This window comes from Artibeus jamaicensis, unplaced genomic scaffold (genome assembly GCF_021234435.1).
Source record: "Artibeus jamaicensis isolate MK-2021 breed Jamaican fruit bat unplaced genomic scaffold, CSHL_Jam_final contig_432, whole genome shotgun sequence".
Classification (NCBI taxonomy): domain Eukaryota; kingdom Metazoa; phylum Chordata; class Mammalia; order Chiroptera; family Phyllostomidae; genus Artibeus; species Artibeus jamaicensis.
Genome location: NW_026521828.1, coordinates 12,711,577 through 12,724,752, shown reverse-complemented (window position 1 = coordinate 12,724,752; position 13,176 = coordinate 12,711,577). Strand labels below are relative to the sequence as shown.

Below are 13,176 nucleotides of genomic sequence, written 5' to 3'. Positions count from 1 at the left end.
GCTTCTAAGATTCTTTCCTTATTTTTAATCTGGGGTAATGTAATTATGATGTGCCTTGATGTGTTCCTCATTGGGCCCAACTTCTTTGGGACTCTCTGAGCTTCCTGGAAGTCTGTTTCCTTTGCCAGATTGGGGAAGTTCTTCATTATTTGTTAAAATAAGTTTTCCATTTGTTGCTCTTCCTCTTCCCCTTCTGGTACCCCTATGATTCAGATGTTGGAACGTTTAATGTGCTGGAGGTTCCTAAGGCTCTCATATTTTTTAATTCTTCTTTCTTCATTCTTTTCTGGTTGAATGTTTCTTTCTTCCTTCTTGTCCACATCGTTGATTTGAGTCCCAGTTCTTTTCCATCACTATTGGTTCCCTGTACATTTTCCTTCATTTCACTTAGTGTAGCCTTCATTTTTTCATATTTGCAACCAAATTCAACCAATTCTGTGAACATCCTGATCACCAGTGTTTTGAACTGTGCATCTGGTAGGCTGGCTATTTCTTTGTCACTTAGTTGTATTTTTTCTGGATCTTTGATCTGTTCTTTCATTTGGGCCTTTTTTTTTTTTCTGTCTTGGCTTGCCTGTTATGTATGAGGGGCGGAGCCTTCTCTGTTCACCTGGGAGGGGTTACAGCTGTACGTGGGGGAGGGGTTTGAGAGGGAACAATGCACTTGCTCCATTCTCAGCCACTTTTCAGTCACTTTCCCCTCTACCCACAAGCAGATTGGACCCTCTGGTGCTGATTCCCATGTGGGTGGGCTTGTGTACGTTCTAGGACCCTGTTGGTCTCTCCAACAAAATCTGTGAGGCTGGGAGTTTCTCCCGGCTCCTCAACCCCCACAGGTGTTTTCAGTTGGTGGTCTGAGGCTTTATTTCCCCACGCTGGAGCCCTGGGTTGCGCAGTCTCTCTCCCCAGTCGTTCCTCTCAGTTTATCTGCATGGGAATGTGAGACCACCCAGTCCACTAGTCGCCTCGCAGGGTCCACCAGTTGCTACCTTGTCAAAAGTCCTTTCCACCAGGCTGCCCATCTCCGCCCCTCCTACCGGTTTGGGTGAATGTGTCTTCTTTAACTCCTTGGTTGTCGGACTTCCATACAGCTCAATTTTGTCAGTTCTGGTTGGTTTTTATTTTTAAATTGTTGTTGTCCTTCTTTTGGTTATGTGAGAAGGCACAGTGTGTCTACCTACACCTCCATCTTGGCCGGAAATTCTCTTTTTAAAGTTTTAAATGAATTGCTGTATCTGCCAGGATGTCCTAATCTGTAGAAGTGACCCTAATTCACAAGAGCTTGGGTGGTAAGGGCTTGGTTATCTCCTGGTGTGCCAAGTCCCAGGGCGAGGCTGCTGTACATGTGGCTCCTTCACCACAGCATCGCTGGTGACCCAGATGTCCTCCAGCTCTGCTTCATCTGCCTCATTGTCACATCAGGGCTGCAGTGTCTCCTAAAGAGCTAGAAAAGCTCCCAGCCCACTTCCCCTCTCCTTGTCTTCTTGATCTAAAGCTCCCTTCAACCTCCTCCCTCCCAAAGCCACTCACCTGTCACTGATGAAGAGCCTGCGGCTCCCAGGATTGGCTGGGGGAAGGGGCTGCCCTGGGGTGGGAACCACCAGAACAGAGCTGCGGTTCTGTTCCGGGGGAGACACCAGCATGGTGGTTGCAGTGTGCGTTTTAGTTGACCTATTTTAAACGTGGGAAGTGACATATACAAATCAGGCTCTTGTAGCTCCTCTTGAGAAACTGGCCACCTAGGCCTCACTTTGCTGGCTGGGCTGAGTAGTGAATGCTGGGGCTTTAGTAGTGTTTTAAAAGCGCGGAGCTGCCCTCACCCTCCCTCTCTGGCTCCTGACTGCAGAGTCCACCTCGCCTGCCCCACACTTATGCCAGCCTAGCAGGCAGGGGCAGCAGCCTTAGCCAGCTCTAGCTCCCACTTTTACCTGAGGGCATAAACAGCCAGGGGTGACCTGTGCTGGGGCCACTGGCTCATCCCTGCAACCTCTCCCCAGCCCCTCCCAGCCGGCTGTCACCTTGTGCAGATGCCCGGCCAACAGCACTTAGTCCCCAGGTTTTGTCTTACTTATACATTCCTTTCAAGTTCAGAGTCAGTTCTGGCAGGAGGATGAGCAGTTGAAGGCCTGTGTGTCCAGTGGCTGTGGGCCACACTGGTCCAGTAGTCCTCGTGGCCATTCATCGGCCCCGTGTCCTCCCCCCACCGCTAGCCAGGTGCCCATAGGAAGGAGCCACACTGCCTTCCCTGGGCCGCTGCTCACTGGGTGCTGGTCCCTGGTTGTGCTTCACCTCAGCTGACTCCCTCTCCCCCACCATGTACTTGTCCCCTCAGAAGGAGAGTAACTCCAAAACTGCCAGAAGCAAGGCGCTGGCCCCAGGACCCCCAGAGAAGAACCCTGAGGGGCCCTCAGAGAGCAGTGACGAGGAGCTGCCGGTGAGCCAGGTGGGCCTAACCTTCTCTCTAACAACACCGTGGGCCGAGAGCTGGGCTAGCGGCCAGTTAGGGTCAAGGGCAGGATGTTTTCATTTAAACAGCACTGCACAGTCTGCAGAGCTCTTCCCCCCGTTCTGCCACATCCAGTGTCACAATAACCCCTTGGGGTGGGCAGCAGAGTGGCACTGAACACCCAGGCTTCAGAGCCAGTCGGTGTAGGGTCAGAGCTGGTGGTAGGCTCTCCTGCCACCAGCCCGTGACCCTGGGCACACCTAACCGTGCTGAGGCCAGGGGGCTCGGCTGTGAACGGCCACCAGCCCTCATGCCTGAGTCCATGCCCTGGCACAGGCCCACAGTGCACCTCCAGAAAGCAGAAGCCTGCACCTGCAGGGGTGCCTGGCATTGCCTGTTTGCCATCAGGAATCAAGGTCCTCCAAAGTAAAGGGATTTCCTGGGACCCTCATGTCCCACGAGAAGCTAGGGAAGGGCCAAACACTGGTCCTCAGGCCGCCCCATCCCCGTGTGTCCCTGCTTTCTGTTTGGGGCTCAGAGTCCTCTCTGCAGGGCTTGTTGTCATCCCGTGGGCCTGGCCTGAGCCACTCGGGCACCGGTGGCCCTTCCTCACATGCTCTGCTGCTCCGGTCAGCCTACCCAGATTGTGCTTCGAGGGAGGGACCCAGCCCACCTGACTCCCAGATCATAGGCCCCTGTCTCTTGGGCTGGCGCCCAGGCTTCCATGGCTTCAGGGCAGAGAGTCTGCCCTTTGCCCTCTAACCTCAAGCTCCTGGAAGCTTCTGCTAAGCCCCTCAGGGATGCTGGAGTCCTGCAACTGCCAGACAGTCGGGTCTCTCTCCATCTCCCCTCAGGTCACACCCCGTGCTAACCCTCGAGTCAGCGAGGTCAGGTGCTGCTTGCGCACCCAGTGGTGGGCTGCTCACGGCCTTGCTCTTCTCAACAGCACAGGTTGCAAAAATGACCATGAGCCACACCAAGTAACATTACCGACCACTTCCTGTGTGCCATGCTTTGTGCTAAGCCCCCAACTCGCATTACTGCTTAGTCCCCACCACAAGCCTTTGAGGGGGGTACCTCCTTCCATTGTTCCCACTTTAAGGAGGAAGGAATGAGGCTCAGGGAGGGCAAGGTAGCTGCCCCAGTGTGACATGGCGCTGACAAGTGGGCAGGTCCAGGGCTGGAACCCGGGCCACCGCACCCCCTCCCCTCCCCGGCCCTGCGTCAGCACTCACCTCTCCGGGGAAGGAGCGGAGGAGGCGGGGCGCTGCCCTCAGCAGAGGCCGCCTCCTCCTCCAGGAGCTGAACAGCCGGGAGGGAGGGGCCACTTCCCCTTCTCCCCGGGGGCGGACTAACACAATTAAAATGAACATCAGGCTTAAACTGAAACATTTAATTGGTACGTTGGTCCCGAAGATTCTGGAGTCCCTGTTTAAAAAGAACGAAAAAAGCCCGCAGTTTGTGCATTCCCCCAGAGGATGCAAGGAAAGGCACGGCCTGGGAAACCTGCTGCCTCCTCCGAACCGGGGGCTTGCAGCTCCTTAATGCCCGGCTCACTAATTATGATTATTATCGTTATTGTGCTTTCATCAAGCACTTTTCCATGGACACGTTTTGCTCTGTTTTTATTATTAGCCTATCAGTGGGGCAGAGAGATTGATGTTAGGGTGGTGGGCAGAGCCCCTGGCTGAGAGGCAGATAGGATATTGTGGCTTCATTCCCAAGCCTCCTCACTGTGCCTCAGTCTCCCCACCTGTAGGGGGTACAACCCACCCTCTTACTTTGAGACAGACTTCAGGGGGGTGGTCTGTGGCTCAGCCCATGGTGCTGGCATTGGCCCCAGGCCAGGGTCTATGTTGAGGCTTGGCGTACCCACCAAACTAAAGACATTGGCCCTGCCCTCAAAGCTTCAAATCGAGTGCGGAGAAAAGGGAGACCTTGCCCAACCCACGCGGCTCAGTGGGCTGAGTGTTCAGGGCATGTGCCGAGTGCAGGCCAGGTCCCCAGCTGGGGGCATGCCAGGAGCAACCGATAGGTGTTTCTCACATCCCTCTCTTTTTCCCTCCCTTCTCCTCCCTCTAAAAATAAACAAATGAAAAATCTTTTAAAAAGAAGAAAGGCCTGAAAGAAACCAGATTAGGGTGTTCAGTTGGAAGCTTAGCATGGTCGGCCCTGGAAGGAGCTTCCTGTCTGGTACCCACAGAGCTGACTTGCAGTCCTGGCTCTGGCACCAGTTCCTAGGTTGCCCTGGGGGAGGCCACCCACCCTCTCTGAGCCTCAGTGCCCTGGGACAGGGCTGGCCCAGGCCTATGAGCCAGCCCCCAGATGGCTCCGAAAGAGGCTTTCAGAGAAGGGCCGCCCTCCACAGCTCTGCCCCCCCCGCGCAAGGTGCCTTCGTGGCTGCGTCCCCTACCTGGGGTCAGCAGCCCAGGCTCCTCAGCGCCCTGTCCCCACTCTGCCGCAGAGGAGTGAGGGCAGCCATGTGAGGGGCTCGGCCTGGCCCGAGGAGGTGAGTGCTGCCCCCAGGTTTGGTGCTGCCGCCGTCAGACCTACGGCAGGAAGAGAGTCCCTGGCTTCCTCTGGTTCCTTACTGCCCGGCTGCCCACATGAGGCACAGCTCAGTGTTCAGGCTGCCTCACCTTCCCATGAGCCTTTCAACCACCCCAGCAGGAGGGCCCTCATCACCACCACCACCCCCACAGGTGTACTGTGCTTTGCAGTTTCTAAAGCATCCGAGCCCCTCCGGTGAGTGAGCGCAGGCTGATGCTACTAACAGGTGGGAAGCTGACCACACAGTGCACAGTGAGGTCATGCAGAGGCGGGGTCCCCTTGTGCTGCTGCACACGCCCCACCTGCCCCATGGAGCCTGGAGGCCGGGTGGGCAGCGTGGGCCGGTGGGATGAAGAGGAGGCAGTTTTTGCTGCTGAGCTGCTTTTAACATCCCAGACGCTATTGTTTGCCTCGGTGGGTTCGTTGCCTCTCCTCGTCCCCGACAATCTGTTCCTCTGTCTTCTTGCATATATATAGATTCCCCCTCCCTCGGCTGTAAGCCTTCTCCCACTTTCCAGCCTTCTCTGTTTCATCACGTGGGCAGGAAGGCTCTGGAAGCGGCAGATCCGAGCAGCCGTGGGGGAGGCTGTTTGGCAGGGGCAGGAAGGGTCTGAGCCCAGCAGAGCTTCCACCCTCGGGCGGCGCCTCTCTGCTTTACTGTTCACTCCTCCTCCCCCTGGGCCCGGGGGCGAGGTGTGGAGTCAGGCTTCGGGAGCAGGGCAGCAGTGTCGTGGAGGAGACCCGGGTCCCGAGCCGTGACCTCAGAGCTCCCGCCTGCTGTCCTTGGTCTCCCCACGGGCCCAGGCCTGACCTCTGGGAAGCGGAAGGCAGGCTCCCACCCCGGCTCACGGCTGTGTGTGCAGCACAGGCAGTGGTCACACTCCCGGGTTGTGGTTCCCAGGCCAGTCTGCAGAATGCCAGGGAGCAGCTACTGCTTCCCCTGCTTGGAATGTCTTACTGGAAAATTTAAAGCACGCCCGCAGACAGACGGACAAAGAACCCCCACGTGCCCTGACAGTCCCGAATTCGGGACTGGCCCTTCCACCCAAACTCTCCACTCGGTCCCCTTCCTAAAGCATGACGGCAGCACAGTAGCACCCCAAAGAGTTGACCACCCCGTCAGACGTGTCCGCACTTCCCTCGTCGTGAGTGCTTTTTGTTCCGTGCGTGTGTTCAGACACAGGCACGCTGCGCTCACCTGTCAGCTTCCCCTGGGCAGTCGGTCTGGCAAAGCCACGGGGTCGGCGCGGCCAGGCTGCTGTGTCCTGGGCCACAACCCCCCGGGGGGACGTGTGTCACCATGCCGCAGGCGTCTGTCTCTGAGGTCAGCTGTATGGCCTCGGGCAGCCCTTTCCCTCAGCAGATACGTAGTTTTCCCACCTGCACACCTTAGGGGTGTGTGGTGAGGGTCAGACAGGCTCCTGAGCAGCGAGCCTGGAGCAGCCTTTGTCCAGCCACCCGAGCTCTCAGGACTCCTTGCCTTGTAAAACCCTTCCCTGCCCCACTTTCCCTCCCCCTGGCCCAGCCTTTAATCACTGCGGGGGTGTTTTTTGTTTTTGTTTTTCAAGGTGATTAAAACCCCTCTGATTTTTGTCGACCCTAATCGTAGTCCAGCTGGCCAGGCTGCAGGCGCCCCGAGGAAGGCCCAGGCCTCGGAGAGCACGGCCAGGAGCTCCTCCTCCGAGAGCGAGGACGAGGACGTGATCCCCGCCACCCAGTGCTTGACTCCCGGTGAGCGTGGGGCTGTGCATGGGCCACCACCAGGGCCTGAGTCCCCTGCCGCAGCCTCCTGGCTCGGCTGGGAGGGGCTGCCTGTGCCCCAGAGGCCGATGTTGCTGGCCAGGTTGCTGAGCAAGTTGGTCAGGGGGTGTTTAGGACAGTGTCTCTGGGCCCTGCGTTGGTTCAGTGAGGGGAACTCAGGAGAAATATTTGCCAAGGCTTCTCTGTACCAGCTCCGACAGGCAGAACCCAGACCAGAGGCAACATGTGGCAGGGACCAGGTCAAAGGATGAGCTTTGTCACGCCTGCCTGCCTGCCTGAACATGGAGAGGGTTGTGAGGTGGTGGTGAGCCTCCCATTCCCAGTGGCATGTAAAGGGGATTTATGACATCCTTTAATGAGGACATTGATATCTAGTTTTGGTAGGCTAATTTAGAAATGCAGACTAGTGCAAAAGAAAAAACATTACCTATAATCCCACTGGAATAATTACTGTTAACATTTTACAAGTGATAACTTTACAAAAACCTAAGCTGTACCTACGTGTTTTTAGTGAGACTGTGCCCTGCACATGCTCGATACTCGGTACTTGCCGACGCTGTGGCTAACGCTGTGGCATTACACGTTTACATCTTGACTCCTGCCAGCTGCAAAGTGCTCCTCACGTGGGCGTGCCGTGGTTTCTGCCAGGGCCGTGTTGGAGGGAGCTGAAGGTTCTGTTTGGGCCATGCTTTCACTTTTGTATGTAGTGCAACAGCGAGCAGTGTGTAATGGAGCCTTCGAAGGTGGCCACGGCAGTCCTCATGAGTTATCATTTGAACTACGCAGACAGTCTCAGCAGCCAGGCCAGCCAAGGGGGAGCAGCGTGGAGAACTGAAGTGTGGGGAGGGGACAAGGAGAAAGCCAGAGTCACCGCCCCAGCAGCCATGTGACCTCCCTAGGCCTTCTGACATGGAGAGACGCCAGCTCCTGCTTGGAGGTCGTGGGGAGGACAGCACACGGGCTGCTTGTGCGTGAGCCCTGAGCAACGCACTGGGCCCTGGGGGGGCTGGTAGGTGAGGTGTTGCCACAGCTGGGGAGGCCATGGGGCTCTGTGTCCTGATGGGCACCCTGTCCCACTCCATTTCAGCTGGTAGAACCCACATGGCGAGCATGCCTACGGCCCAGCCAAGGGCCACCCTCAGAGCCAGTGCTGGGGCTGGCAGCAGTGAGGTGTCCGGTCAGGTGACAGAAGGCAAGAAGCAGAAGGCACCTGCCACCCAGGTACGTGGCAGGTGAGGGGCGCCCTGCCCTCGTCCCCCTGCATTCCCACACCCAGTGCCACTAGAGAGGTAGCCGTTCCTCACAGCCAGAGCCCCCCCACCCTCTGGCTGCACCAACCAAGCTCCCAGGTGACCTTGGAGTGGTCAGGAATGGCAGTCTGGGGACGTGGTACCAGGCAGCGCCACTGCCACCCATGAGTCACTCACCAGCCTTTCCAACATGGTTGGACTTTCGTTTGGTGGTGGTGGGGTTTTTCTCCCTGTACCTTGAGATGCCAAGGGTAAAAGTGGTTCTTTGTTACTGTTCGTAGTAGTGACATAACTTCCCAGCCTTCATCATTTGCAGAGCATTTTCTTTGGTCCTTGCCTGAATCTAAAAACAGGCAGGAAGAGCTGATGGTTCCCATTCTCTTGCTCTTTGGGCCATACCAGTTTGTTTACCTATTTCCTCATCCTGTCTCTCGGAGAGGACAAGAGAGTGTGGGGGAGGCCGAGCAGGAAGGGGGCACCCCCAGGTCACAGGGGCTCCTCACGGCTGGGTAGGTATCTGGGCTGTGGGCACTGCATCCACTCGGCCAGCAGATGGTGCTGAGCCTCTGCCCATGCCGGCCACCGGGAACATGGCAGGGACGAGACAGGAGGTCGCCATTCCCGTGGAGTTCCCACGTGAGGCCCAGTAGTGGCTGTGAAAGAAGGAAACCAAAAACCAAGTGCTCACTAACTGGTGGGTGATTGGAAGGAAGCAGTGTTAGCTGGAGAACGATGCGGGGCGAGCGAGTGCGGAATGGATGGGTTGGGAAGGCCTCCCTGAGGAGGCGATGGGGAGGCAGGAGCAGCGGCCAGGCCAGCAGGCTGGGGAGTGCTCCCGGCTGGGGAGTCCAGGTGCAGGGACCCTCTGGAGAAGGGTGTGGGGGTTGGAGAGCTAGAAAAAGCAGTGTGGGGTGAGGGCAGTTGGGGGCCAGGAGCTTTACGTTGAGGAGGTACACCCAGCCCTCTCTCCCTAACTGCTAGTGGGTGTGGGAAGCAGGAGTGGCACGAGGGAGGCTGTTGGGGAGGCTGCTGCAGCCGCCGAGCTGGAGACTCGGAGCCTCTGGGAATGGTGCGATGAGCTCATCACCCAGAGCCTGGCACCATTTCCTGCCCAGATGGTGGCATAGCCCCTCTGACTCCCGCCCCTCAGTCCCCATTCCAGCCCCATGGCTCCTTGCAGATACAGGTCCCCTCCCGCTCCAGCAAGGTGAGCTCTGACCAGGGAGGGGCAGAACTGACACCTGAGAACCCAGGAGTCTCAGGGCCCCCTTTGGCTGTCCACAGGTGACAAAGAGGAACCTGGCTAACCTCCCGCTGACCCAGGCCGCCCTGAAGGTCCTTGTACAGAAAGCCAGTGGGGCTCAGCCTCCTGCCGCCAAAGCCCCGTCTTCAAGTGGGGTGAGCTGAGGAGCCCCAGGTCCAGGCCTACCCTGGGGGGACAGGGATCAGAGACGGTGGAAGGGAGGCCCATGCAGGGGCCCGAGTTCCAGCATCAGCACCGACCTGCCCCCCGACCTTAGCACACATGTGTGCTCCCGTCCCCAGGCCGCGGCTGCCGTCCGTGACAGCTCGGGGAGGGTGAAGTGAGGCCTGTGTGCGCAGCAGCCCGCCCGGTGTCTGGCCCTTACCGAGGTGTTCAGTAAGCATCAGATCTCACTTTCCCTAATTTTTCCTTCCACTTTCTCCTTTCACCTAATTAGGTTGACAGTGCTCTGGCAACAGTCCCTGTGGCGAGTCCCCAGAGCACCCCTGCGAAAGCCAGCAAACTAAGAAAACCCAAGGTTCCTGCGGTCCAGCCGGCCACAGCCCCTCCCTTGGGACACCCCAAAGCCAAGGCCTCTGGGACCTCAGATGACAGCAACAGCAGCTCTTCAGGGAGCGAGGAGGATGCTGAGGGGCCCCAGGTGGCCCTGTTGACCCACAGGCTGGGTGAGGGTCTCGGGAGGAAGGCTGGTGGGCCTAGGAGGGGAGTGGAGATCTAGGCCCAGGCCTCTGCCGTGTCTGCACTAGTTCTGCCCCCTTGGCCTAGTCTTCCCACACCGGGCCTTCGTTTCCCCGTCTGTGCGGCCCCTGCGGAAGGTAGCCCAGACTTGGTGAGAGACACTCTGATGTTTCCGTTTGGCCACTCCCAACTCTGCAGTCAGGCTTCTATACCTGACCCCACCAAGATGCAGGGCCAGCCCACCCTCTACCCCAGAAAAGCAGAGAAGGGGAAGTGGGCTTCAGCAGTCAGAATGGAAGGCTGTGGCATTCAGGTGTCTCGCCTGAATGCTGTGACCGTGGACGGGAGGGTAAGGCACACACAGGGCCCGGCCACCGCAAGGGCTCTGCCTGACCCAGCTGGCAGGGGGCACCTAGGACTCCCAACAGGACACCTGTGCTCCCCCAGCAGGTCCGGCGCCCCCCAGGAATGAGACCTTGGTGGAGGAGACCACAGCGGAGTCCAGCGAGGAGGAGGTGGTCGCGCCCTCCCAGGTAACTGCAAGGGGGAGGGCTGGCAACCTCGGGGGTCCTGGGCCAGGGGCCCCGGGTGAGAGGTCTGGGCCCTTCTCCCGGGGACCCCGAGCAGGGTCCTGTCTGTGTGGAGCCAGGCTGTCTCCCCCCCTCAAGGCTCCGTTTCAGCATAAAGGCACGAGGAGCTGACTCCAGGAGTCTGTACCCTGACGTGAGGTGATTCCCAGATAAAAACAGCCCTTAACAGATGGGATCTCTTTTAAGGTTATCCTCTGCACATGGCAACGCCAGTGATTTTCCACTTGCATTAGTAATAAGAATATTTCCGTTTTAAATGTGCCCGTCTGAAGTCTGTACTCATTAAAATAGCACAGGAGGTGCACACGAAGAGCCGGTGTCCCCATGACCCAGGCCGAGGGGTCCTCCCCGAGCTCGCCAGCCCCGAGCTCAGGGGTCGCGGGCTCAGGGGTCGCGGGGCCGGTTGCTTCACAGCGGGCCACACTCAGGCTGGTAGAGCGAGGCCCCGGCCTCTTTCACACTGGGCTTCTGCAGTCTCTCCTCTCAGGTTACGTGACCCCTGGGCTGACCCCAGCCGATTCCCAGGCTGCAAAGGCCCCTCCCAAGCCAGACTGCAATCCCCCGGTTTCCTCTCCTCGGGCCTCCAGTGATGCCCCAGACGGCAAGCGGGGAATAGGGCCACAACAAGCAGCAGACACCATGTCCCCTAAAACAGGTAAGTTGGGGGACACAGCAGCACACAGAGGGACAAGGCAGTGGCCTCCTTATTTCCCTCCCTCAGAAATAGTCCCACCAGTGTGATCGTGTCTGTCACCAGGGCTCTTCCAAGTGAGGCCTGGGTCCTCTGGTCTGGGTCCACCCAGGGGCTGCTGGTGCACCCTGTAGGGAGACCCCCGCCGAAGCGGAAGTGCAGCTTGACTTGCGGAGTACGGGCCTTGGCTCTCTCTGGCTGACCTGCCTCCCTAACACGTGGACTTGTGGCGTGGGGGCTGGGGAGTCGGGGAGCGCAGACAGAGGACAGTGGCCACGCCAGAGAAGTCTCCAGCACGTGGTGCTGGCCCCAGGCCATGGGCTGGCTTTCTCTAAAGCCTCACACAAGCTCCTGGCCGCCGGCAGCCTCTGGGTCACGACCACACAGGGCAGGGTGCTGCGTTCCCTTCGTGTCCGGGAGTGTCACACACAGGAAGTAGTCACCTGCTGTCCCGGGCAGGCGAGACGGCCTGGGCCTCTCAGGTGGGTGCACCTGGGACTGCTCTAGGGGCTCCCCAGCCCTGGCGTGGTGGGTGTTCATACACAGGAAGCAGAGGCGTGGGCTGTGGGGGAAAGGTTGTCGGGGCCCCGTGCCGGCCTCAGTTTCCCTGCCCCTGACGCCTGCCCTTACTAGGAAGCACCGGAGGAGTGAACTGGAGCGCTCTCTGTCCCGGGCACCCTCTGCTCGGTGTGCCCTTCGGGCCAGGCCACTGAGCACCTCTCAGGGCCCAGCACGCACAAGGGCTGTGCCCCAAGGCCCGCAGGGAGCGGGGCCCGCCAGTCTCGGGGAAGTCCGGTGGTGCGGGGCAGTGCTGCCATCCCACGGTCCTCCAGCTTTTGGCGGCAGCCTGCCCGGTGCCGGGTCGGCAGGGGAGCCTTTGCTCACTCGTGTCCTCAGCGTCCTCTCGGTGAGAGGTGGCGGCGACAGGCCGACATTTTAGAGGTGGCTGCGGAGGGTGTTTTCACACATGTAGTCAGCACAGTTACCAAAAGAGAGCAGAGGCGTGGAAGATTCTAAACAAAGGCTGCACCAGAAGTCACTCTGGCAGGCAGTAAACCTGCTCAGTCAGCGGCCACGTGGGTGTGCTGCGCCCAGTGGCCCTGAGCCGCCCGGACTCCTGGGCAGCAGGGCCTGCTGCGTGTGGATGGACGGGAGTCGAATGGCTCCATGGCTGCCGCATTTCTGTGACTACTGTATAGAATAGGGGCCGCACTGTTCATCTACCCCTCGTGTTCACAAACAGGGAAACAGGCTGTGGGAGGAGCAGGGCCCTAGAGCGAGTCAGTGGAGGGCAGACCTAGAACCCAGGCCTCCTGCTTCCTGGCTCTAGACTCCCGACGAGGCAATACCTCTCCCTCCTGTCTGACCTTCCGTTGGCTTGATGGATTGCAGGTCCTTTCCTTAACACTCTAGAGTCATGTTCCATTCTCAGCCCTGTGGGGGCGACTTCTTCGCAAGTCCCCCTGGTGCCACAGACACAAGTGAATGAATAATGACCGAGACATGCTGGATCTGTTTGGGGAGGAGGAGTGGGCTGTGGCCAGTTTCTCAGGGGAGACAAAGGCCAGCAGCGGTCAGTTTCTCCGAGAAGGCCCTGAGCCCCCTGCTCCAGGGCCTTTTATTGAGTTGTAATACACAGGAATACAGGGTGGCAAGGATCAAACAGTAGATAACATTTCAAAGAGATCTGAGGGCTTCAGAGTCTGAGTCAGTGTCTGTCAGGAAGAGAGTTGCAGAAACTTTGGGAGACATACTCATTTCCTCTCGGACCCTTACCATATGAATGAAAGCACTCTTAGCAGAGCGGATTTCACAGGTTAATCAGCAAGTCTTTGTGATGCCAGATTTTTTCCCAGGACACACTCTAGCAAGGCAAGGAGCTGCACCTCTCCCCAACAGGTATTCAGACTTAAGGGGATTAGAGCCAGGAAGCAATTCTCCCAGAG

General features: G+C 58.3%; 1 protein-coding gene across 9 annotated transcripts in view; it reads left to right on the top strand.

Annotated features, from left to right (window-relative positions):
* The window catches only part of TCOF1 (treacle ribosome biogenesis factor 1), a 35,782-nt gene that overhangs the window by 18,927 nt on the left and 3,679 nt on the right, over nt 1-13,176 (top strand). For 3 of the 9 annotated variants that reach the window (XM_053665891.1, XM_053665890.1, XM_053665888.1), the window contains 7 exons: nt 2,333-2,443; nt 6,565-6,727; nt 7,845-7,978; nt 9,292-9,405; nt 9,708-9,936; nt 10,397-10,482; nt 11,014-11,194. In XM_053665891.1, the coding sequence (XP_053521866.1) occupies nt 2,333-2,443; nt 6,565-6,727; nt 7,845-7,978; nt 9,292-9,405; nt 9,708-9,936; nt 10,397-10,482; nt 11,014-11,194 (1,018 nt within the window). The remainder of the gene's footprint in view (nt 1-2,332; nt 2,444-6,564; nt 6,728-7,844; nt 7,979-9,291; nt 9,406-9,707; nt 9,937-10,396; nt 10,483-11,013; nt 11,195-13,176) is intronic. The other 6 variants (XM_053665889.1, XM_053665897.1, XM_053665894.1 and 3 more) reach the window with 6 other exon arrangements.